Raw genomic sequence first — 26,733 nt, forward strand, 5'->3', positions numbered from 1 at the left:
CGTCACTGGCTCCAAAAATCCAAGATGTCAACCAGGAAGTAGCAAAACCCTGGCTTCATTTTCTCAGTGCAGAAACCAACGGGTGACATCACGGTAGCTACGTCCATCTTTTATACAGTTTATGGTACGACATCGTCAGGGATACTGTTTTCAGAAGTGGTGCTCCCAATCACACCATGACGTGACAGCTTACCTTCATGAGTGAACTCAAGTGGCGTGGCCCTTTAAGAAAAACATCACAACATTCAAAACGTTAGTTGCAACCAAGTGAAAAACACCAGAGCTCGGCTTCATTATTAAAACTGAATGGCAACAGTTTTATTAAGTTAAGAAATCAACACATTTAAGAAATTTATCTATATACACTGGTTCTACTGTGTGGATTAAAAAAAGACAAAAAGAAGCTTGACACACCAAGCTAATACATCATATAGACTTTGCATTTCACATACCCATAAATAATGATCTCAGTTCAAATTATAATTACAGGTTTAGCGTTGTGACTGAGCGGATGATGTGCCGTGACCTCCCAGGATTCGTTTGTTCGCGCCAAAGATCAAGAACGCCGTCACCGAACTGTTCTTAAATATCGTAAAGCTACGCTATAAATTACATAAAGCATACCTACCATGTGTTCCATGGGAAACAAAGAAAAGGCAATGGTTTAAGAAATCATTTCTCATGATAAATTGGTAAGCCTTAAAATAAACTTTCAAGCGGTTTCAGTAAGGTCATGTACAACAGGTAAAAGAGGCAGGGCTTTACCTTTAAAGCAGTCAAACAGTACTAGCTTTTTGCTACTTTGTTCAAAATGTACAGAGAATAACGTCGGTGCAAAACGCTTCAGTCAGAGCTGCTAGTGGCACGCACCACGGTAAACAACTACGCTGAATTTCACAGGGTTTAGCAGGTAAAATGTTGGACAGACACATTGTACAGTAGTGGCCTTAGTGTTACAGTAATCCAGTGTTTGAGACCTGCAGAGAACGAATGCACAGCTTTGATTCCAGTGGCGAGGGCTTCCTCAGTGTTCCTCTTTGTCTCGGCCCTTCTTCTCCTTCTCGTCCTGCAGGGCGGTGCCCAGCTTCTTGATGAGCACGGACAGAACCTTGTCCAGCGGGTCCATCACGCCCCTCTGCAGCCACTTGGGGATTGTAGTCCTGGCGTGGTGGAAGCCCAGTTTCTGCAAGATGTAGTCCACGCCGACGGGGTCGATCTTTCGCCCGGTCCAGGAGATGAGCCTGAAGGTAGATGAGAAGTTAAGCTAAACGTGGATCACACAGAATCATGTGCAGCATGTGTGCAGTGCTTTATTCAGTCGTCTTCACGGTCTAGAGAGTGAGTCTGATGCAGGACTTTTCTGTACATACAACATCTACTGCTTGTCCTTCTGTTCTGGAAAGAAATTCAATCGCACTTGTTTTTGAGGAGCATTTCCTTGTAAATCAAGGGTATGAGGACATAAGGACAAATGTGTAAACTGTGATATTAGACTATGTAAATTAGGAGTTCAAGCTACAACTAGAATTTCAATAAAAGTTTTGTTGTTTCTGTGGTAACCGACACAAAATTTCAGTTCTATTTGTTTGCTTTGACACTGCTGTGGCACTATTTTACAGACTCCAATTTCCACACTTCTCTGTCGATATTTTAGACTGTATTTGACATCTGAGTGTGAATAACTGTTTATTATGTAAATGGATGGTTTTAAAACCCAACTGTGAGCATGTATGTTACATTCACACTGTGTATGCCATTATGTCGTCAAATAATAGCTGGAAGATTGTAGCTCCAGGTCCCGCGGCTCGTACGAATCAATCAACACTAAAACTCAGACAAGTTCTGTGCGCGGCATTGTGTTCGAGCTGCAAAGCTAAAACAGTGAACAACACGGCCGAGCAACAGACAGCCGCTGCTACCTGTACTCTTATTATTTTTCATATTGAATAAGTACGTCATTGTCCTCCCCTTTATTCTTTAGTCTGAACTGAACTTTAGTCTGAACTAAAAAAAGAGTAGAAAAAAGTTTTTTCCTAATGCATCTGTGTAGTCTTGTTTATTCACTGTGACCACGGAAACGACAAGGAACGCAGCCATAAAGATTTGCTAACGCAGAAAACACTGCAGGCAGTGATGGATCTAACTTATTCGACTCCTAACTGCATCAATGGACAACTCAAATGTTCAGACAAGCGTTATACTTGGTCATTCGTGAGGCTGCGTCTGTATGCAATTAAAAGATGTTGCCGCTTTTTCTTTTAAACTCGTGCGGTCGCAGATGTCTGAGTTAGGTGCCGTCATAAGTCTCTGGGAGCAGAGCTGTTTTTCAGGCTGTGACGTGCAGCTCTGCATCGGAGTGCGCGTTCAGTCGCTCGTCACATTTCTTGCTTTGCCTTTGACAACATCCAGCTCACTTTGGCCGGCACGCTCCCCACACAGCGATAAACATTTTGGCTGCGCTGGCTGCCTGCTCCAAACACCATGAAAAACACTCCTCTGCTTGTACGGTCACTTTAGTTTTAGAAAGTCAGAATGTTGTAGTTTAGACAACCGAGTCGAGTAAAACACACAAAAAAACCTCTCCCTTGTTTTTCTTGTACGTGTCCAGACCTGGATATTTACTGAAATCCATACTTTTGCATTTTGCATAGAAAAAACAAAGTCCTAGTTATTTCAGAAGAGAACATTCTGTTTTGTGCAGGACAGACGGGTACAACCTGATCGAATAAATATCTCACTTTATAGTTTGTTTGTTTGTTTTTTGCTATATTTTAAATATGCATTTAATCTTTTGCTTTATTTTTATTTGAGTTTTAGTTTTTCCTGCTTAGTCAAACTTCTGCTGACACCAGATGGAAAAACAACATGTTCATGTCATCCGAAGTCTGGGAGTAAACATCGCAACTCCTCATGAAAAAACTTGACTGTACGCCAATTAAGATGAGAATTACTTCAACTTAGATTGAGAGAGAAGGCTGAAAACCACCAACACTTATTAGTTCTTTGCAAATTATTTCAGTCCAAATGGTCTAGTAACAGTGGAGGACAACTAATGAAGCATACACATACATTTACTGTCGCCACATCTCAGAAGAAAATGAAGCCATTTTTGTTTCAGTGTAATTACTTGGTAATTTGCAGATGAAATGTCATACAAATCCTGACATGAAATAAGGTAAAAATGCCTCTTAACTATGTATTGCATGTCTTTAAAACTCTGAAGTGTTAAATAAAAGTTGTGAAAATATGAATAAATGTCATTCCTCCACCACCCCTCACCTAGACAGCAGCCCGGCTTTACAAACCAGAAATAAATTTACCGGTTTCCAAGAATACACAGAGAACCAATTGTCCTCCAGCTAAAAATGCTCATATTTCTGCCCCTGTCACCATCCACTGCTTTGTGGAGAGCCATTCAGAATAAGCAGGTGCCTCACAGTCCACCAGGATTACTTACTGTATGCAACTAGTTCCTGCTAACTCTATAATGTCTCAGTCACAAGGAAAGCTCTCCAAATGTTCTGTTGTTGGCTGCAAGAGTGAACACAAGAGCCTCCATGCACTCCCAGCATCTAGAAACTGAAGGCCCAGTGGACTACTTTTATTCTTGATGGTAATGTCCCCCACAACAATAGGATGTTTTGCAACTAATGTGGCTAACGTGACCTTTAGCTTTGATCGTTTACCCACAGGTCCGACATGGTGGGGATACGATGGAAACAGTAAAGCTGAAGGAGATTCAGAGATGGTGGAAACTTTACCAGCAGTTTAAAACTAATAAACAAGGTGAGTTACTGTGAGTTCATGTTGCTTGCTGAGGTTCAGTGCAACCTAAACTCAGCTTATGTTTACATCCGCTCGCATTGGCGCTATCAAACTGAACCCAGGGGTTACACAGTCAGAGAAAAATGAACCAACTTTGCAGCATTTTAAAACTGAATTTTGAAAGACACACTCTGGGGACATGCAAGACTTTTGTTCGTTTGCTAAAAAGGGGCACAATACGGGAGCTTTAACGCATAACAAAAAAATAATCCAATATATAGATAAGACAACAGCGACAGAAACCACTTTTCTGCGCTGACACTTCAGACCTCGGCTCGGCTTTTACTACTACTTTTGCTTCTTCCGACGTGGCTCAATAAAAAGCTGTCGCTCATCTGCGCTTCAGTAGATGAACGACTGACTACAATAGAGGAGGATCTCTGCAATCTGACAGAAAGCCACAAAACCCAACAAACACAACAGAAATAGGTCAAATTTAGTTTTCTGAAAAGACTTATACTTTACCGTTTGGGCTAGAAATAGCAGAATGGTCTTTTAGAGTTTGTAATGCAATTTCTACAATAAACAGAAGAATACCAACTCCTCTTTTGTTGTGAAAAAAAGTTTTAGTTTCACACAAAGACGAATGACGGCTTTGCATTGTCGCATGTTTGCCGTGCGTCACTGTCTGCTGCTCTCACAAGGTCATGGAGAATGCCGGTTTACTGATGTCGCAAATGTTCCTTTCTACTTTTCTATTTTCTCCTCTGCCGGTTTTAAATGAGCATTACTCATGAATGAGCATTGCGACTCAGTTTGACCGGTCATGTGAAAGGCCATGCATCTAACAAACCGAAAAAAAAACAAAACAAAAACCAAAACGGTGGAGCGGCGTAGTGGAGCTGACCTGAGAGTGGGCTCCAAGTGCCAGGTGTTGCACATGAACTCTCTCCAGTCCACCGTGGTGTAGTTGATGCCGTCGTCCTTGTCCTTATCTGAGGAGCTTTCATCGTGCAGGGCCGTGGGGCTCTTCTGGCCCGGTCGAGCCGCGAACATCCGCGGGGCGAAAAGGGCTGAGGACACAAGGGGACGGAGGGGAGAGAAAGGCAATCAGGTTGCTGCTTTGAAACGCTCCGCTGCCCTCGTGTTTTCTTTTTAAGTGGCAAACATTCTTCGGCAACAATATCCAGAAGAAAAGCACAATGCACGTTCATTAAAATCCCCGGGAGCGCAGTCGGCACCTCCGCGGTATAGATCTATTCACATTCAAATACCCATCTGCCCTACTTCAATTAATCAGGCTTAATCAAACACTGATGAACATTTCCACCGCTCGCCTCTGCTCTCTTTTTTACTTGGCTGCAGAATCAACAGAACAAAGTCGTGGCGATATTTTAATTGTCGTGAAGAATGCGGGGTTGGCGGCATAAAGAGTGCTAATTTGTTCCTTTGTGACAATGTGAAACCCATTAAAATGCTGCCTGCATTGGGCTCCCTGACCTCCCCGCTGTGTGTGAAAATAACACTCAGCTGCCTGCGTTTCATGCTGCTCTGCAAAAATGTGTCCGACAGCATACAAACAGCTTCGCAGGTACAGAGGCAGACAGATGTGCTTCATCTTGTGATTCCTCCTCAGATACTTTGATGAGTCATTTTCTTAATGTGCCCTTCGTGGATAAATGAATAATGAATTTGTGGGCAGATAAATTGATTAAACGCTTATTTCCTCGCTGACTCAATGTATGGAATAATAAACCAACGGATGAGCGACAGTTAAAAAGACCAAACCTTTCTCCTTCTCCTTCAGGTAGGCTGACACCAGGTCGTGGAGGAACATGATGAGCTCGGCGTCCATGGTGACACAGATGTGGTCGGTGAACTCCGTCACCACGCTGCACTCCACCTTGGGTTTGCTGTTGGAGTCTGGAACCGACGAGAACGGAGAATTAAAGATGTGGACCGCAAATAACCAGTGATTACATTTCAAAGACGGGATTCGAAAATCCCTAATATCAATGCATGACAGCTTTGTGTATTTAGATGCGACTCTACGGGGGCTCGTCCTCGTGTCAGCTGAGGAAAAAGAAGATCTGTGTGTAAGTTTGTGCTCTTAGATTTATAATCTGCGCCCATGGATTTGCAAATGACTTTGCAGAATCACGATTAGTATGAGGCATTCCAACTAGAGCTACAAATAATTTCCATTATTTGTTATTCTTTTCATTACTTTCTTGATTAACTGATTAATTGTTTGATTTATAAATTGTCAGAAAATGATCAGAAATATCGCTCAGTGTTTCCAAAAGCCAAATATATTATAGTCATATGTTTAGGTTTGTCCAAAGCTATTTAGTTCACTGTCATAAAGGAGGAAAGAACCACGAGAAAACTTCAGAAGCCGTGATCAGACAATTTAGACTTAAAAAAAAAAAAGTATTCTCAAACCAATTAATCAGCTACTAGAACAGTTGGCGGCTAATATAATATCCAGCAACTAATTGATCATTTAAAGCAGCTTTCATTTCAATAGTGTGAAAACAATTAACACAATGTTTGTCAGGGAAAGTTGCAAAATGGCAAATGGTACGATCCAGCATTAAATACACCCCTAAAGTCTAGACAAATGGGACAGGATTCACTTACTGTTGTTTTTTAAAGAAGCAAGTCATTTGCAAAGCTGAGTGTCCAAACACGTGGGCACGGATAGCAAATCTGAGCGCACGGTTTCGAAACTGAGAGCACTGATTTGCTCTTTATTTTTTCTCCACTGACACTAAGGGTGTTCTGTCAGATCTGCACTTTTATCACATCGTCAGACAGTTAAACCAGCAGATCGTACTTCCTCGTCATCATCAACATAACACCTACTTCATCCATTATGTTATGCTGGTAACAGCCAACAGACTCCTGTGCACTTCCCCTCCCCCACTTCATTTTCAAACATTTTCAACACTGACTCAAGAGTGGTTTATCAGACTTCATGCAGCTTCCTCTATGGCCACAAAAGAGCACATTCTACATTGTTCCACATATGCGACGGTACAGTACTCCCCCACACCTGTGAACATACTTTGATGTGTAAAAATCAGAGTTCTCCTTTAATGTCTGTCGTCGTGTCCCGAATCCATACTGCATGCTAATCTGAGCAGGTAGTGGGAAATAAAGGTGTTTGCTTTATTTTTTATTTTAATGTGCCGTTGATGGCCATTATAGTCGGACGTAGGAGCAGCCAAACATGTAAACTCACTGGAGATGGTTGTTAAACAGCTGAACAGGAATCAGAGTTACTGGATCCTGCAGGAGTTGCTGTGTAAGACTAACATCAGTAAAAAAGTATGTTTCGTATTCTGGAGACGTAAAAAGAGGTGTGAATTCCCATTTCTTTAAACCAGACGAGAAAAAAAAAAAAAAAAAAATCTTTGGACACATAGAATATTACAAACTAACATGACTTCATGTTAGTCAAAGGAAACATGATACAAGCCCATCGCTCAGCCTTCACCAGACGGTTTATTGTCATATTTTACCATAGATCCCCACCTGTTAGCGAAGGTTCATCTGGATCTTGCACATGAATGGATTTGAAGTCCAGCTGCATTCTGGGAAGTGCAAATATGGTCTCGGTTTCATGGTTGTAGCTGGAGGAGCTGCGGAAACTGCTCAGCAGGCTGGAGCTCTTAGCAGCCGCTCCGCTCTCTTGGTTGTTGGCTTCCACATTCCTGAGCAAATTCAGCTCTGAAACAGGAGATAAAAACATGTCACAGTCTTTTTTTTTGAGTTTAAGGTCATAAGCAAACTTCTCTGCTTTCTGCTTTATTAAATGCTATCTGCAGCTACTTTACATTGGCGATAACAGACAGGGCTGAGAGAACATTTTTTGGGGGGGAAAAACAAACAGTCTTCTTTTAGTTTGAGCTATCTTAAGTTGAGAAAGTTTTAAGAAATCCTTCTTCAGTTGCCACCTTATTAGCTTCAACTAGTTATTAGTCAACACTAATTATGCTTAATAAATCAGCTCAGCAGCTAATTAAAGCTATGTGTGTTCAATAATAGCTGCAAACTTTTAGAGAGGTGCTGCTGCATTATACTGAGCGGTGTGTCCGGGGCTGCCTTCACTGCGTTTATGTCAATAAGGACAGTGTGTAAGTGCTGAAACATACAGTATGTCTGACTAGAGATACACGATTCACTGCAAAGGATCGATATCAGCGCCAATACTGACTTGATAGGTGGATCACGTATTAATCTGCTCTAACTGATTCCCATTTATAGTGGCTCGTATTTTTTCCAGTCTAACTGAACACAACACTCACAAGCTCATATGTAAATTACAGCAGCGTTTAGTCACGATCATTGTTCCTCTTATTCACGCTGGGTGTCAGAAGATTCTTTACTAATGCTGCAGTAAAGGAAGAGATGGTCCTAGTTTATGGAAAATAAATATTTCTTTTCAGCTGAATCTAATATGAGAAAGACAATACAAGTGGGTATATTCCAAATTTGCAGTCCTGCTAGCATGAACTGAAATCCTCTCTTTATTTACCCACACAGCAGCCATGTTTCCAGACGCTTATGAGGGGAATTGGAAGGAAATTTTAAAATGTAGATGCAGACAGGGTGTGCCAGAAGTTTTGATGTCCCCATAGACGTTTTAGGTGCCCCATATAGACACTTTATCCAGAGCCAAAGGACAATGGCTTCTCTTTTAGCCAGTTTTGTGGATCTGGATTTTATGGACACAAGCACTATGGAGATTTTTGTTAATCATAGAAAAATGCAGAGATTTCTGTCAGATAAGGTAACACGGACTAATTGCCTTTACTGATCATGCTAAGGTTTGTGCATAGTCGCCCCCCAAAGGCCCATCCTGAACCAGGAAAAGCTATTCATCTGGCTTGATTTACAGGTCAAACTGATGATTGATGCAGCTTCGTTCATGTTTCTCAATTTAGCCCCTCAACATCATCTTAGTTCCAGTCTCCTTAAGCCCCCTCATACGCACAAAGACAACAACAACACACTGAAAAACCTAAGCTAAGACTATGAAATGGTTGGCTGTTTGTGGGCATGTGCAGACAACACGACGTCAGCTTGGTGGTGGAGGAAAAATAATATCACAAACAAGATGTTCAGAGAAGACTGAAGCCATTTTTGCATATTCGTGCCCCAGAGCGTTGAGCATATACAACATATAGAAACTGTTACCTTCATTCCTCATGGCAGTGACGTAGTTGAACCATTCTTTGACAGTAGCGACTCCATGTGGAGGGTTTTCGTGTCGTCGGCGGGTGATTTTTGTTATAGTGGCCATGGGGCTTTCAAGGGCACCGCATGGCTTTGTAACCATCGTGTTATGACCCAGGTGGAAATCAAGTGTCTGCACAATGTAGGTAGAGTCATCCTTGACGCCTGCGTGTAACAGATACGAATGTGAGCTGAGGAACAATTTTTTTTTTTTGTAGTCTAAATAATTCCCTTTTTTACACTGGAGCCCCCTGAAGCGAACATTTTCTCTCACCGTCCTCCCAGATCTTCTGCGCCTCCGTCCAGAAGGCGATGTTGGGCTCTTCCAGGTGGAACAAAGCCCACGACTTGGAGCGGAAGTTGGGTCCGTGGAAGCAGGCCAGCGTCATGTGATTGCCGTGGAGGCTCATTGAACCGCCCAGCTGTACGGTGTCCTCAGGCAGAGGCATCTGGAAGAGGGAGATGTGGCAGCCGGCGATTACCTTCAGCACCCCGGGCCAATGGCGGTGATGGGCCGCATCCATGTCTGTGTGACAGCGACGGTTAGGAGACACAAAAATGAGAAGAGGTGTGGAGGCGGGCCAAGAAAAATCACTGAAACGGGAGGCATGTTTGCTGGTGTTAAATGGATCAGATTCTGTGTATCATGCACGTTTTATACTTCAATAGCGTTCGTTTTAATGAATTTATGCTGCTTGTGCTTTTTGTTTCTGATTATCTCATGAGCATGTCTGATTGCATTCAGATGCTGAACAACCTTGTCAACAGTCTGAAGAAGTGGTGTACAATTAAGCTTATTAGAATTACAAATAATTTCCCGTCCTATAACCAACACGACTTGCTGTGCATACCTTATTATTCTACAGTTGTTTCACTCAGCAGTATAAGGGGGGGGGGGGGAAAGGCACACTTACAAAGCTCTGCAGATCCTTTCTCTGCGTTAATGACGGGGGTCTTGGGGGGCAGGTAGGGGCCCGGACCCCAGGTGGAGAGGGCCCGCTTGCTCGTGTCAAACTGCTGAGTGAAAAACTCCTGCAGCTTCATGCCGATCTTGATGAGGTCGGGTGTGGTGGAGCGCGAAATAATCACCTGGAAAATGTCCCACTGCAAATCTCCGTGGACGAAGATTTCACTGGAAGGAGAGAAGACGGGGAGGGGGGGCGTTGGGAACAGGGAAACAGATGATTGGAAAAGTAGTTGTAGGAAACAAGTGAAAGGAAGCAGGTTAGAAATAGCTTGTAGATTGAAGAAAATGGCACACGCACCAGACCTAATGTGCTGTAAATCTCACCGTTTTAGTGTTTCTATCAGATATAAACATATGCCCTGCGGTCCAGGCATCATTTTGTTATGCTAGCTTGCCAAGCATTTCAAAAAAGTGGGCAATAAATGTCAAATTGAATACCGGCCTGCTGGGAACGAAAAAAAAAAACCTTTTGCATGTTAAAGCTCTTGATGTAGGCATTTAGAGCTAAATAAGAAAATACACAGAATTTAAATAACTGTGAAAGCCTTATGTTGAAACTGTGAAACACAAAATCTGTTGTCTGGTTTGAAAGACATGTTATCTTGTTCATTGTTGATGCTGATTTCTGTTTTTTAGGGATACATAGACGATACATCCGCGACCACATCGGCATCGGTCCAATTAACAAATTTAGCCGATGTGAAAAACGGATGATTGTCTAACATTAGCGCCTTCGTCTCTACATTTGATATTGCTGCTATTTCACAGATGGTTTTACTTAAATGGTCCTGGACTTGAACATTAAATATGGTAAAATATGTTTAACTATGTTTTACTTTTGTTATAAAGAAGACTGTGTGGTCTAATTTGGTATGGGCTTCTTTTGAATACTTTTCACGTTCCCACAGTGCTTACTTATACTAATTTTTTCGATCTGAACAAAAATTGAATATCGACATCGGTAACATCGGTTATCGGCGATATCAGAATAATATCGTTATCGGCCAGAAATTTTAATATCGTGCATCACTACTTTTTTTCTTTTAATTTGGAAAATAAATGATCAAAGAAATTCAACTTTCGTCTTTTCTTTTTTGCGATTGTGTCACCAAAGACATTTTTGAGTTCTCTACTTGTAGCCATGGTTGCACTGGAGACCGGTCAGAACCCTCCATAAACGGTTCAGGTGGTTCAGCATGTTCTAATAGCAAATAATAATCATGTTTTGCAGACATCAGACTGTACCTTTTCTCTGATATACTGGTGTCAACAGTACACAGGTTGACCTTCCATTCGTCCTGCAGCTGCAGGTCAGCGTTACTGAACACTCCCATCAGGATGCTGGAGCCCATGTAGTCCACTCTGGCCTCTGTGGAGCCCATGGTGATCTGGATCTTGTGGCTGGGCTGCTGGTTTGGGTGTTCTGAGATGTGGGCTGCAAAACACACGGTAAATGGTTGGAACACTGAGTGACCACTTGTACAGGAACACACGCACGCACGAACATACGAAAAATACTTCAAACTGAACTACCAACATGTTTTGTCTCAGACTGAGATGATCTGACATTGAAACAAATCTGTTAAATGTTAATAAGGTCGTACATTTTAAATAGTAGTAAACTGCTCTATTTTTATGTTTGTTTCTGCTTTTTGTCTTTTAAAAGCTGCATTGTAGACTGTTGATGGAATAAGAAAACCCGTATACGGTGCAATCAAAAAGTTTTGGAACTTTCCCGAGTGTGCATGCAGGGAATAGTCACAGTTACATGATTGCAACATATCCAGCAGTCAGTGTCACGAATCAGAACATCGATTAACGGCGTGCTACTGACACCGGTTTTCAAATATGGATAAAGTGCATCAGGTCAGGAGCACCAAGATTGTTTTGTTCAACATCCAAGCGGTTGTGCACCAGGGTTTAATCCCCCAGGGTCGGACTGCAACACAGAGTTCCACTGTAAAGTCTTGAGGAGGAACATTCGGGGCAAATGACCTTAACTGTGGCAAGATGGCATGTGGCTGCTTCAGTGCACTGTGTGCCCGGTCACAGCACATTGATTACGCACGGATTTTTTTGGTCACACAAACACAACTGTTGCTCTCCAACTGCCCTACTCAGTAGATCTGGCTCTGTTCCTTTTCCCCAAAAATAAAATTCAAGTTCAAGGATCATCATTTTGACATAGATTAGAAGACTCAGTGCTCGCCACAGATGGTGCTTGAGCTACTGGCATAACAGAATTCCAGTAAGACGCACTGGGAGGAATACAAAGCTGCACAAGGAGACCACTTCGATGGAAATGGTAGCCAAATTAAAGTCAGGTTTAGCTGGTGATTTTTATAGGCAAAGCCGCTGGGCTTTTTTTTTTTTTTTTCCCACTCCTTTGTATGAAAAAAGTGAGAATATTTAATTTCTTGTTTTGCACAGAAACAGTCAATTTAAAATCTGAAATGCTACTTAGACCATTTAAGTGTCCAGTGTCTTATTTTCAAGGAGAAAAATAGATTTTGCTTTTCAAGAACTGTGTAATTAGCCAAGGGCAAACAGAAGGAAGAATCATTGAAGTGCGTTCAATGCTGTAGCAGAAGAAATATATTAACATAATAACATAATTACACTGCAACTTGTAAATTATATTCTGTTTACAGATGCACGTACGACGCATATCAGCGCACTTAAATGACAAATGAAATATAGAAAATCAATGGTCTAAGAGTAGAAGGTGCAGTAAAATATGAGTGTGTTTTTATCTATGTGCGTTAGCGCTGCACTGCTACCAGAGTCGTGTGGGAACTCTGGCTTGGCTCCACATCCGCAGCTTACTCTCTGCTAGAACAAGAGTTGCTAACGAGTTGCAGAAAAACACCAGATGTTGGAAAAGTTGACGCTTTGTTTACTTACAGACCATCTCCAGGGTGTTCACGTCTATATTGCCACCCACCACTCCGCCTTTGGAGTCGAGCTTGGAGCGGCCAAGGCCGACAGACATGCTGATCTCTCGGTCCCGGTTGCTGCCGACAGACAGTCGGCCCTGACTCTTCAGCCCGCTGGTCGTCCAGCTGCAGGGGCAAACACAATTGTGAGGGCTCCTGAAATGCTGCTGAATAATGTAGAGCGTCTCTCTATGAAACATAAATGACTCATCGCCAAGAAGTTTCCCGGGAATAAACACAGGTAACTGAAAAGGAAAAGAGCAGCCAACCCTGACGATGAAATCTTTTTTACATGTTCGATTTAATAGCTGTGATTTTGTCATGTGCTTCAGCTGGTATGTTATGTGTCAGTTCAACGTGTCATTAGCAGACTTCTCCTTCACGTCAATCCATTTGTCGAGGCAATTCTTGCTTTATCCTCTGGCTATACCTATGCATAAATGTTTTCATAACGGGAGAATATCCTGAAGTCATAAATTATTTAATTACAGCTCAGAGGTCGTCTGCACTCGGACTTGGCGAGGAGGAGGCAGGAGACGTGTGTGCTGTTCAGGGAGTCCACACATTTTCCAGAGTGGAGGATGTTTGTTACCTTTATGATGACGCACAGCTCATAAAATGGTTACTTACGAGGGCGCTGTGTTTGTCACTGATTCAGCAGCATTTTCTGCAGCTCTGCCTCAACTGTCGAGATGAGAGTTGGAACGACTGCATATTGTGGTGACCAGTAAAATACGGCACTACACTAGAGATGAACTGAGCTCATAAGAGTGGGCGATAAAAGCCCATAAGAGCCGGGATATCAGCTGTTGAATGGATGTGTAGTAGGAGAGACGCCCCAGAGACGTATCTGTACGCCGATGTAGCAGCTGATTACTCAGATAAATGTAAAGAAACAAAATGATGCTGACAGTGTTTATCTCAGACAATAACATTCTGGGGTTAAACTTATATTTCCAGCTTTACCTCCTGGACATCAGAGTTGTGTTTTCCAGCCGGTATTGCATCATTTGATTGGGCTATCTTTCACTTAAGTTATTGTAGGTTTTCAGGTGACACGAATCCCTCCTCGACTCATTTACCAGAATTTTTACTTCCACAAGTTTAAAGCCAATTTTAAGCAACACTCAGAGGATTTATTCCTGTAAGCCCCGAGGGAGGAAAACTGGAAATAAAACTGATGTCTGTTTATCTGTAAATATTTGTTAACTTTTGCATCATCTGTTATGTTGTTGCGAATAAGATACTGAATATTAGGATTCATTAGCTATAAACTGAGACAAAATAAAGCCAAACAGGTACTTGTGGTTACAAACAGGCTGAAAACTCATTTATTTAGTCCTGATTTTCTCTGAGGGGAAGCCCACAATGAGAAAAACGCTTTTCTTAACTGGGTCAGACGGATTTCTAGAAAAAAACAATCAGATGCTCTTAGATGAAAGATCCTTCATCCATGCAATTAGTGTATTTTGTTTTTCTTTAATGATGACACAATCCCCCTGCTTATGCCTTAATAATTCTTTTTGTTTGTTTCCCCTAAGTTGTTTATATGTGTTTTTGCTTTATTGTGCTTTCTTCTTTGCAAACAGAACTAACATAGAATTCATTTTAACAAATTGTGTGTTTAATCCTCTGAACCTTAAGCAGGTTAAAGCACTTTTAAAAGATGTGTTATCTTAAAAAAAATAAAATAATTACACCATTTATCAGTGCCATATACGTACATATGAGTAGTTCAAAGACTGTCAGAAAGTTGAAAATCAGATTTGTTCTTTGCATTTTTACAGTTTATGGCTACGACAGAGTATTAGGGCCACATTAAGAAAAATATTTTTCCACAGACTTCGCAAATAAAGTCGTAATATTATGAGAATTTTGTTTTCGAAGAAGAAAGTTGTTAAAATGAGGGCCATGGAGCATTTAGTGAAGTTATACTTCAGCATCAGTTTCACAAACTAGAAGATACTTCTCTTTTGGCGCATCAGCACCACATCATCATTAGTTCGATTATCCACTTACTGGTACTATCACAACTTTATTCTCGAAGTCTGTGGAAAAACATTTTTCTTAATGTGGCACTAATACTCCGTCGTAGCCATAAACTGTAAAAATGCAAAGAATAAATCAGATTTTCAACTTTTTGAACTACTCATCTGTGATGTGCTGTTCTGTCTGAAAACTTTACCAAATCTAAGCTTCAGTTTGTGATATTTTGTCTACATTTCTCATTGAAAAAAATCAACTAAGAATAAACCATTTGCATCAGATTCTGTGAAAAGCGAAAACTGATGCGCTCCTGAGTACAACGATGGTGCAATTAGTGACTGAGCTGCAACCAACAGTCATGTGACAAACGTTCAGGGAATATTCGGCTGATGTGCAGGCTGTGTACACAACGGAGATAGAAGAGGAGAATAAAAACGAATTAAAAAGGTAACTTGTTAAATATCTATAATCAGGAGAGTCACCCTTTTTCCCCAGCATTGGGGGCACTTGGGAGAAAGGTTTACGTGTTGATTACAGGTGTTTTCATCCAGCCATCCATTATCTATAGACCACTTAATCCTCACTAGGGTTGCGGGGGGCTGGAGCTTATCCCAGCTGATTTAGGATGAAGGCAGGGGACACCCAGCCCCAGGTTTGTCCAGCTTTCGTAAAGTAAATATTCAAAGAAATTCAACTTTAGGGTGTTCTCATGGCTTGTCGTATTTCAACTTCAGTGCACAGAAAACATTTTTGAGTTCTCTCTACTTCTAGCCATCGTTCCAAAGAGGTTCAGGATTTTACACTACAGTTAAAAATGAGCCAACAGTGAGTAAGAATGTGACGGCAGTACAAAATGGTCAGAAACAGCTCGAGATTTAGAGGCTGAAGTGCCCAAAGCCAGAATTGTATCCTGACTATTTTTATTATTGTCTATGTGATCTCCTGTGTTTGAGTCTGCACAGTGAACAGCATAAACACTTACGTATTGTTTCCCATGACGTTGCTCATGTTCATTTGGACGGTGAGCTGTTTCAAGTTGATGGCGAACACCACCAGGGTCTCCCAGGGGGAGCCCTGCTGCCCCGCTGCTTTCCCATTTTTCCCAAACGAAGGGGTGGATGTTTTTGTCACCGAATCTGGACAAAAGTGAATAACAATCAGGCACAAAGCACTGCATTAAATGTGTTAAATCAGTATTTTTCCAGGCTCACCCTGAAAAGGTACAATTTGCAAGCATTTGTTAAACGTATGACAAATACAAATAAAACCTGTACCTCTTCTTGGAGCGGAGGAATCAGACACGCTCCTGGTGCGACCGGGTGCGGGGGACTTGAGGTGGCCCAGGCTGCTTGGAGACATGTTGCTTCCCGTGGAATGCTCTGAAAAGACGTTTGGGGATTGGGGCATGTGCTGTGTGCCGGTGCTGCCGTCCCAGGTCCTCCAGTAGGCTTTCCTGCTGGACTCGGGGGAGAGATGCTGGGTGATGTTGTCAGCCGAGTCCGGGGTGGCGGGGCCGGAGGCTGGAGCAAAATAAAGGTTTGGAGATGTAAGTAGAGGACAGCCTTGTAAACTTCAACATGGTGTGGTGGGTGAAATATTGGCAAAAGGAAGGTCAGTGAGACGAAGTATTAAAAATGAACACAAGCTAAATCCACAGAGGTGAGTAGCAGTAGATGGATGTGGATTATATGAGGCTATGTTAAGATTCATAGAAAAGTCAACAATGTCACATGTTTGAAAAAGCATATCAATTTAAGAATGACTGTTGAAAAAAAGAGCAGCACTGTCAGAAGCCCAGAAAAGCTTATTGTTCACTGTGTTAGATGCCACACAACAGCTGAAATGTAACAACAAGAGTTGGCCACACAATGGCGGTTTTACTTGCTATTTTGGGATGAATTCAGCTGAGATTAGTTTATACACACAGTATGATGTTGTAAACAACACACAAAGCCATCCCTAACACCGAGCGCGGTTACTGAGGGGTCACCTGGGAGGTTGATGGTCTGGTCTCCCAGGAAGAGGCGTCTGGCAATACTCCGACGGTACCACGCTTTTGGGAAAGCCAGGATCTCGCTCAGTCGTCTCATGTCGTACTTGAAGGAAGCCGAGCCAATATCGCACACAGCTGAAAAGAGAAGATCAAATTTGTTCATATGTATGTAAAGCACTCCTTTAAAAGGTTCGACAGTGCGAATGTATCCGTCTTACTGTCGAAAATAAGCACTTGTGCATCCTGAAACTCAAAGTTTGGAAAGGAGCATTTTCTTAGTTCCCGTTGCCCTCAGTCTCATTTATGTGTTTGTAAAGTGTCTCATTCATCAGCTCATGCACTCATTTTGAGTTATCAAACCTTGCTTTTATCTTGGAGTAGCATCCAGTGGTGCTGCTCATAAGATCCTGAGGCCAGCACTGAATTTTACATTTCCTAAAGCTCCTACTCTTAAAGTTTTCACTTCTGCTGTACAATAAACCACTTCAAGTATCCTGGTTGTAAATCTTATTACTATACAGGGAAATAATGGGATACTGCTTGATTCACAGATTAAAGAGTCCCTACGATGCACATTTACAGGTACAGAATAGTATGTTTGGGATCTAATAGAATATGTTTACAGGCTTTAATGTTCAAAAAGTCTTCTTCTTATACTGTACTTTACTGCAGCACCTCTCCTCAGCCTCGGTCTCTACACAAGCGAGGTAACATTGGTTACATACCCCAGATCTCTGAGTACAGGTAGAGAGAGACCTAGCAGGAGCGGTTCTAGTGAGGAAATAATGGGGGATTGTGAGAAAGCTGTTCCTTCTTTGCTTGAGGGCATGTCAAACTCACTGCCAGGCAGGCGTTATGCAAATGTCTTAGATGCAGGGCTGCACCTAGTGGTTATTTTGACAGGTGAATAATCTATTGATTACTAAAAGGAATAATCGATTATTCAGATTATGAACTGCATATTTACTAAACGGCTTTTTTGCTGGTTGACTGGGCCACTGATAATGGGCCAGGAGGCTACACCACTGCTGTGGGCCAGTAACAGACTGGTCAACCTGTGGCTGAGCTGACCTTGTTGAATCGAGGGAATCATGAATGTTTGATGGTGCTGGTGAACTTTCCAAGCTTTATATCTGTTTCCATCGTACTGCCTGTAGTTCGAAAAACGTACTCTATGCTTAGACCTGCTGGGGGTCAACTTAGTCCCAGCAGGCCATGAGACTGCAACACACTGCCAAAAGCCATGGTTACATTTTTGGTTTATCTGGTTTTCCTTCAGTTCTCCTTTGTCAAGTCGATAGTGAACTTACTGTGTATGTCCCAGATTGTGAGGAAGTGGTCCATGCTTTTATAACAATCTTTTAGGGCAGTAATGCACATTAGGTAGTGACACACTTCACCCGAGCATTCTGCATCAGTGTACAAAATACATGTAATAATGTCACCAATTATTCAACAAATATATTTGCTGGCAAATAATTTGGTCATAGATTTTTGTCAACAATTTTGATTATTCGTTGCACCCTGAGTTACATGTTGATGCAGATAAGTCACGAAAGGAAAGCCTGGATTACAAACGAAGTGATTCAGGCAGATAATCAGCAGCCTTTTCTGGGAATAACTTGGCATGGACTTATTTTTTAGTTTTTTAAGTTTGCAGACCTTTTATATGCCCCAAAAAAGCACACTTGAAGGAAAGGAAGACCCCAAAAAGCATAAGATGGACTATTTAAGTGAGCATTTAACACTCAGCAGAAGTTCCACACATCAAACTGAAATCATAATAAAAAGAAATAATGATCTTCCCACACACAGAAAAGATAAAAGTCTGAACATTTCACTGCTGAAGAAGCAACAGCAGCTTCTTTCAACAGCAGTCTTGAAGTTTCTAAGGCACTGACGTTGTTTGTAAAATGACAGCCCCCAACAGCTGTTCTAAACCACAGTTTAGGCCAGTGTCATCTCGAGCCCACCCACCCAATCAGCTGAAACGCTGGCACATATTAGCTGCAACACACATTTTGACACATATTTATGACTTTCATTAATATTCCTTTTGCTTCAGCGGGGAATTGATTAAATCTGCGGCTTAATTTCCAGCCCAGATGTTGACTGACATCAATATAATCTGTGGCATGTCTAATGGAGAAATGTGTCTCTCTGGGGATGACAGTGTACCTGAGATGTTGATGAGGGTGGTGTCCATTTTTCCACCTTTACCAGGAATGAAGCTTTCAATGAAGGTGGGGCCGCCAGTGCGCCTCATTCTGGATAAGCTGACCTTTACAAACTCCAGGTTGATGCTGAGGGAGTCTTTCCTTCCTGTCACTGAAGACGGCTCCTCATCTACTGTACCTGCAGGAAAAAGTACAGCAATCACAGCGATCATTAAATTTTAATTTGATTTATGATGGCTATTATCATAATACTGTGTGTCAGCTGGCATAAAGCATGAAGTTATCATTGTTTTACATAAATTCTATCTACAGTAAAAGATATCCTTTTCCAAAAAAAAGTGGAAAACTGCAACTTGGTATCATTAGTACATAAGAATATTACAAGGAGATTTCCATACCCAGCGGCCCGTGGCCCGGAGGCAGGCCTGTGACAGCTGATTTCTGCTTTCCGGCGCCGTAGGGGTGAAAGACGTAGAGGGAGAAGTCAGACATGCAGGCGGTGAAGCTGAGGCCTGAGGAGTTACTGGGGGGACCCGTGAGGTCGGATTGGCTGCTGCTGTGGCGGCTCCTGCCCAGAGGGCTCCCCAGCAATGGAGATGCTGGGAGGAGGCAGAGGAGAGCGCAGAAACAATGTAGGAGGTAAGATAAGAATCACATACATGTATTAACTATATTTATATAAAGTTGGTATAAAAATCGCAAAGTATATTTGACACAAATAACACATTCTCAAAATAAGAGTAAGAAAATAAGATCAAGAGATCCAAAATCTGACTAGACTTAAAAATGAGGCCTGAATGCACTATAAGGTAGCAAACAACAAAAAGTGTGGCAGAACTTGCATCATCTGGCAAAAAGACAGACTGGAGAGCAAAGTAATGAATGCAAGAGAACAAGCTGTGAGCAACATTAAATCGTACAGGGCCCAGACATGCCATGCAGTGACAGCTAATAGATATTCTCACGGTGTGTGATAGACTTTAAAAGATTTCGACTGCAAATGTTCTGTTCACATATCTCTGCATACATTCGAGCGCCATTATTCCTGCGAAACAAAGCGCTCAGTCATGCTCTGCAGACCTTTGCTGGGAGCTGGTTTGGGGATGTGCTGCCCAGGTGGAGTGGAGGAAGGCGGGTGGGATCCGTCGGTGGGGTGGGCGCCTGGCGGGGTCTCCAGTTCTCCGCGGTTAGAGGAGAAGACCAGGTCTAAGGAGGGCAGCTTGAGCATACACTCCACCCTGGACATGGGCAGGCAGCTGAAGCGGATCTGAGAGGGCTGGAAAGAAACGTGACAAATGATATTAGAGACTGAAACTCTCACTTAAATGTAAGGTGTGTAACTGTATTGCTAAATGTGTGGCTTTACTGGCTGATAAACAGGGAATGAGGGTACTGAATACGTATATTAAACAATAACAGTTAGAAGTATAACACCCATAGCCAACATTCAGATATCTTTAAGTAGATTCCTATGGCAGGCAGTTTTAACATTTAATAGCTGTATTGATGAGAAATTAAATAACAGATATCGACAGTGTTATTCTGACTAGTTGGGATTAAAAGCACATTTAGAAATATCTGTAATTCAAATTAAACTAGTCTAAATAATAGTTGCAAATACCGCAAACATCATGCTGACGAATATAAACTGTTGTGCATTATGTCGTGAATACAAAACTCCTCATTGGATATTGGTCCAGCAAAGAATTCAATCAGTGTTAATGGAAGCACTGGCAGTTGCTATAGTGATTAAAATCATTACAAAATGCTGTGAAATAGAAAGAGCTTATCAGCAAAGGGATTATAAAGAATGAAAGCTTTGTTCATTAGAGAGTCATGGTCGGCATTTACTTGAGCTTTCATCTACAGATGCTCTGAAGCTGCAGTATTGTCATATGTGGTTACAGCTGTATGTATGTTTGAAAAGCAAGTAGCCTCCACGTCCAACTTGTTGAAGCCTCTGACATAACTACAGATATCTGCTGCGTCATTTTGATAAGTCAAGACTTTAATTCAAGATATCTGTAATTACATTACAACTATGGAATTACAACTAGTCATAAATGAGCTGCAGATATCTGCAATATGAACTGCGGATATCTGCAGCTGAATAGTAGTTATCTGTAATGAGAAATGCCTCATGAATGGTCAAACTGACGTCCTCAGAAGAAAAATGATATAGACTGAAAATTGTGAAAAAGAAGACTGACACTGTGGATATGTATATGTCTTTTTTGTTTAGGAAGAACTAGATCACAGATATCTTAATATTAAAACGGCCTGCCACAGATGTCTATTGTGCTACAAAGTGAGAAGAAGGAGATCTATGGAACAGCTTAAGGAAAAAACATGATTATGGAAGAGCTTGGATCATTTCATGCAGGTTAATAATTTCTTAAAAATGCCATAAAATGAACAGTGTCTTGAGAAGAGATGTATAAAGTGCTACATTAAATTAAGAATCAAAGGTTCCTATGAATTGCATAGTATTTTATCATTTCTTAGAAAAGTGTGATGGGAGTGACTGAAAATTGGTTAAAACACTACTAAGCACGGAAAATAGCTATTGCAAAGACTTGTTGAAAGGTAGCACTCCTGACATGGGATGAAAGGCTAGCAACTGTCAAAAAGTGGAAAAATTAACATAATACAAGACTGTAAGCGGCGATACTGTACAAATAACTCCATCAACTTGACTGCCCGAATCGTGAACACTTACAGTGCTCAGTGCAATGCTCTGTGGGAGATCAACTGTAAGAATAGCAGCGCTCGGGCTGTCAGTACCTGGACTCTGACGTAGACTACCACATCCACGGGGAAGGAGGAGTAGGCTGACGTGGAGGAGGAAACGAGGGAGGTGGTGGATTCTTCCAGTGGTTCCACCGCATCGAACTGACCCATGTCCTCCTCTTGGGAAGCCACAGCTGATGGCAGGTACAAAGAAACAGCACAAAAATAAGTTACTATAAATGCTAGACACACTGCTAGGTGTTGTTGTATAAGTCCCCTAAGAACAGGGTCCATAAAGATCCAATCAGGTGCTAAAAACAAACAAACCTGCATAGCTCCTCTCGACTGGAGTGATAGGGATGGTCTCCAGCGCTTTTTCCAGGAAGTCCAGCAGACAGGGGCTGATGACCATTTCTTCTGGCAGAGTCTGCAGCGCCACCCAGGCATACAGCTTGGCCGTCTTTACCCCTCCACTGCTCTTACCTTTGGCTACAAAAACACATAAAAAGTCATCCATCTGCAGCCTGGATTATAAATCTACATTACTTTTGAAAGTTTCTCGAACTTAAAACAAGCTGGAATCAAATTGAGGGTAATTCTTCAAAAACTGTCTTTGGTGTCTTTCTCTCTGAGCTGCACATCAATATGCATGAACCCGTTTGATCAAAGGTGCCCTTTACATTCATGCCTTAAAAAAAAAAAAAAAAAAAGGAGGATGAATGCATGCATTTGATTCGGTGGGTCCACATGCGGAAGCAAATCATCAGACGGAAGAGGCGTGCCGCTCTAGTGTTGGTGATTACAGATGGAGGTAGGGCATGCAATTAAAAATGAGGGAAAGCTCAGTACCTGATGGAATAGGTGGGGGCGGGGGAGGTAGGAGCGAGTTAGTCTTGCTTTGGACAGCATTGGGAGGGTTGGGAGGGCCGCTATCTTTCATACCATACAGCTTCGACTCTTTGGAGAGAGTGCGAGGGAGAGACGATCCACGCGAGGCATTGGGTGACTCCGTCTTCAGGGTCTTGGAGTTGTAGTGCAACTGAGGGAAAAGATAAAGAAGCAGTTGTTCAAAATACCCAATTAAAGACAGTAAAAAAACAAACTGTTGCTGAGGGAGAAGCTGACCTTAACATCTACTCCTGGAATGTAGAAGACTGTGGTCTCCATGTCATTGGATTTGGTCTGCAGAGACGAGGGACATTTCTTGCCAGCTAGGAGATGTGAGGTGGAGGTGTAGGTGGGCTGCAGCTTCTTCTTCTTCGGGGGAGACTCTTGGTCCAGACTCCTGAGGCTGCGCTCACAGCTCCTACGATAAAACCCACAGGGAGAAGAGTCTCGTCATATGAGAAAGACGTGCCTAAGCCTCATTCTGTTTAGTTATCTGAATATAGGAAGTTTTCTTTCTCTGATCCCCTGAGAACAAACTGTCACAGCTGTTCAGGCACAGCATAACATTTTATCTGCTTTTGTAGAGTTTGATTTGTCTGTTTTTTTCGAAAATGACTCAGAGCAAAGAACTGCGGGAAACGTGAGTCACACTTAAGATAAAAGTCAATAGTTTTCAGAGTGAGAAAAGTGTGCGTTTCTCCTCACCTCCTGAAAGAAATGTCCTCATGCTCGGGCTGCTGTGTCGTAGGGTGAAGCACACACTTCCCGCTGTCAATCTCCACTCGGACATCAAGCTCGAAGTCGATGTTTCTTTCAGTTGTTGGGCCGCTGAAGCTGCGGTTGGCAGGTGTGCTCGGCCAGCGCTCGCTGAACAGCTGACTCACAGCAGAAAAACCGGAGGACTTCCTGTGAGACGCTTGGCTGAAAAGCAGGAAGAACGGGACTGTTGAGTCAATGTTGAAAACTGCACCGCTTTATTTATAGCAGAAAATATGAATCATAAAAGCAAAGCTTTCACACATTTCAACATGAGATTAATGGTGATCCTTTCATCTAACATTCATCACGAGAACGCCTGAGCAGACAAAAACAAGACAATAGGACAACTCACAAAGGCCTCCGATAGCTTGTTGGTCTCTCGCGCTCAAACTCGTCCTCCTTCTCGGAGTCTTCGGAGGACGAAGAGGACAGGTCGTCGCGCCTCATGTCGTCGTGCTGGAAGGGAATTGTGGGTGAGAAGACAGCAGGTGTGCCGGGAGCACTGAAAACTGAGTGCTGGCCCTCGACAACGGATGGAGAATGAAGGTGAAGGTGATGATGAGGATGGGATGGCTCATCAACAGTGATTGACAACAGGTCCCCCTCTGTCTCCTCAGGAAACTTCAGAGAAGGACAGAGAATCAAACTCACAAAGAGGACAATTTGTATGAGTTCCTACTTAGAGACATCAATCCAACAATCTTAAAGATGTAGCTGATGTCTTAAATAGGAAACTAGTGGATTTACACCTTTGGAGGAGGTAGTGTTCTGTATATTGGACAACTTTGATCTCAAAGTTTTTTGCTTTTTTTTCATTATTTCTGACATTCAGGCGTAAATGGTAAAATCAAACCTCTTAGCTGAGTTTAGAATTCGACTTTTGTGTGTCCAATGACAGAACGCTACCAGCCTGCAACTGTTCATCAACAAGCTGAGAAGTCATGCACTTTCTGTGAGGAGGAATGACAGTGTGAGACAAGGAGGAACATGAGGATGAAGTGACACCCCTACAGGCCAACCAAAGCTGGAGAAAAAGTTGTTAATCGTAGCAACGGCTCCCCAAGACAGGTATGGACAGAGGCTGACCGCTGCTGAACCTCAGTTTAAGTGTTGAAACTGTTTGACAACAGCAAACAGCATCTGAGACTGGCACAGAGTCGAGACCAGTCACATGCTCAGACAAACAACCATATTTATCCTCAGCCATTATCCCTGTGATTTGTACTATAGCATGGCATCAATCAGCAGAATCAGCCTGGTGATTATTGAAAGTGATTATTGAAGGCACTGTGAAGTCATTTACACCCAATAAGCTGTGCATGGATTTATCAACATCCAGTCAGAGCATAAGGCAAATAAATCCAGCAAAACAAACTATTAATTTTAATCACATTTTGTGTGAAGTCTGTTCTAAGTTCATGAGTCGATTTTGGTCACAATTTGTTTAGAAGCAGTTCGAGTCTCCTGTAGTGTCCTTAGGTTGCCTGGCAACTGCATTGTGAGGACAAGAAGTCATTGTTCCCAAGAAACAGCAGAGCACATAATCTCCCCAAAGATCACAACCTGCCATTTTTGATGCTTTATTCCACGTATAGACGGAACAAAAAGAGATGCGAGAAGTCCGTGAGTAATGTTCGGAGGTGCTGCCAGGCACAGTTTTGATGCTAAGCTAAGCTAATCAGCTCTTGGCTTTAACCTCATAGGGAACAGACTGGTATGATCCTGTCATCTAACTTTTGAAATGAAAGCAAACTAGTCTATTTTGCAACATGTCCAGTCATTGGCAGTTTAGGCATGTTTAAAAATAGTAATTTATAATAGCATGGATCTTCATACATAACTGTAGTTATCCTCAACCAATATGACCACTGTTTGAAGACAGCTCTGCTAAACTGTGACCCTTAAAGTGTATTTTGGTGAGAAGATGGAAGAGGAAACAAGTGTAGTGAGGGTTTCCACTAATGTTAATGTTAATGTTAATTATATCAAATATTTCTAATTTGTGATGTTAGACAATTGGACCCTTTAAAAGTAAATCAGAGGATTTAGAGTACTAAACACGATTGTTATGTTTTATATATTATTTTTTTGTAAGTTTTAGGCATTGGGTGCAAAAAAGGAGCCAGTGTGACAAACAACAGCTGACAGACTGTAGTTCAGAGGTCATCCATGCAAAGCTGTTAGAAATCAGTTAATGTATTAAGGTTGAAAAAAAGCTGATGGATTCTTTCTTTTATGCAGTTTCAAAACAGGATGAGGGTGTGCGGCGACACAATTCATCATAGCATTTTAGATATTACGTCTGTTTTCATTATGGAAGCACATCACTTTCTGAAAATGAACAAATGCTACTTTTGAGGCAATAAAAACAGGAAAAAATCACTGTCTCACAAACTCTGTGGCTGGTGGAATACCACAGGTACTTTATGAAGAGAGAAGTAATGAAGAATAATATAAATATAAATCCAGGTGATCTCTATGCACCAGGAATCAATCACAGTGTAACTTTTGGACAGAAAGAGCAGGATTATAGTATGTTATTATGCAAATGAACAGACGGCTGCTCAATATAATAATATACTGTCACGCACCTATATGCCGGAGGGTTCTATTTCCTCATCCTGTTTTGATTTGGCATATTTAAAATCCTATCAGCACTGTCAAGGTAATCACAGAGGAGGAGAAGAGGAAACAGAAGTACTTTGTTGGAGTTGGTTAGGTGTTTTCATTGTTAAATTTAATCTTTTGAACTCTATACCTTGAATACCTCTCCTGGACTGACAGGTGCATGTGCAGAGTCCAAAGCCTGATTATTAAGCTTCAATTAAACAAAAGAGTTATTTTTTTTAAAAAAAGCTAAAACAAAATGGAATAAAATTTTTAAAAAACCTCCCTCCGTATTACATCAATCATCTGGTGAGGAGGTCAATTACACTAACAAACATACACAGAACATGGAGGATGAGATGATGATAATGATCTAACAGAAAATGGCACAAACTTAAAAAATATATACACATCATTGTCTCTGATTTGATTACAACAAATGTATCAGCAACACGCTTTTGCAGTGCAGTGAATTTAAACAATAAAAACCTACATGTGTTGAGCTATCCCTGTTCAGTAACACACAAAAGAAACTGGTACAATCAAGTTTACCGGGTCCTGGATGTTGAAGGTGACCCTCGGTCCAGGAGAGGACGCATCGACACGGACGTCTGGTAAATCATCCATATCGCCGATTCTGGAACTAAAGTCAAAGCAAAGTAAACAAACGCTGCAACATGC

At 41.8% G+C, this 26,733-nt stretch overlaps 1 protein-coding gene across 11 annotated transcripts in view; it reads right to left on the reverse strand.

The window, feature by feature from the left end:
- Window positions 1-289: 289 nt before the first annotated feature.
- kiaa1109 (KIAA1109 ortholog) overlaps window positions 290-26,733 on the reverse strand; it is an 88,745-nt gene continuing 62,301 nt past the window's right edge. For 5 of the 11 annotated variants that reach the window (XM_008277246.1, XM_008277252.1, XM_008277248.1 and 2 more), the window contains 23 exons: window positions 26,605-26,695; window positions 26,204-26,263; window positions 23,798-24,066; window positions 23,392-23,607; window positions 22,924-23,104; window positions 22,648-22,837; window positions 22,126-22,287; window positions 21,853-21,992; window positions 20,149-20,344; window positions 19,467-19,667; window positions 19,070-19,246; window positions 16,889-17,026; window positions 16,173-16,418; window positions 15,881-16,034; window positions 12,881-13,038; window positions 11,222-11,411; window positions 9,924-10,141; window positions 9,284-9,535; window positions 8,971-9,174; window positions 7,306-7,500; window positions 5,554-5,688; window positions 4,673-4,838; window positions 290-1,241 (listed from right to left, as the gene is read on the reverse strand). In XM_008277246.1, the coding sequence (XP_008275468.1) occupies window positions 1,025-1,241; window positions 4,673-4,838; window positions 5,554-5,688; window positions 7,306-7,500; window positions 8,971-9,174; window positions 9,284-9,535; window positions 9,924-10,141; window positions 11,222-11,411; window positions 12,881-13,038; window positions 15,881-16,034; window positions 16,173-16,418; window positions 16,889-17,026; window positions 19,070-19,246; window positions 19,467-19,667; window positions 20,149-20,344; window positions 21,853-21,992; window positions 22,126-22,287; window positions 22,648-22,837; window positions 22,924-23,104; window positions 23,392-23,607; window positions 23,798-24,066; window positions 26,204-26,263; window positions 26,605-26,695 (4,156 nt within the window). In that variant the 3' untranslated portion in view covers window positions 290-1,024. The remainder of the gene's footprint in view (window positions 1,242-4,672; window positions 4,839-5,553; window positions 5,689-7,305; window positions 7,501-8,970; window positions 9,175-9,283; window positions 9,536-9,923; window positions 10,142-11,221; window positions 11,412-12,880; window positions 13,039-15,880; window positions 16,035-16,172; window positions 16,419-16,888; window positions 17,027-19,069; window positions 19,247-19,466; window positions 19,668-20,148; window positions 20,345-21,852; window positions 21,993-22,125; window positions 22,288-22,647; window positions 22,838-22,923; window positions 23,105-23,391; window positions 23,608-23,797; window positions 24,067-26,203; window positions 26,264-26,604; window positions 26,696-26,733) is intronic. The other 6 variants (XM_008277255.1, XM_008277253.1, XM_008277249.1 and 3 more) reach the window with 3 other exon arrangements.

Source organism: Stegastes partitus, unplaced genomic scaffold, assembly GCF_000690725.1.
Source record: "Stegastes partitus isolate 25-593 unplaced genomic scaffold, Stegastes_partitus-1.0.2 Scaffold93, whole genome shotgun sequence".
Classification (NCBI taxonomy): Eukaryota; Metazoa; Chordata; class Actinopteri; family Pomacentridae; genus Stegastes; species Stegastes partitus.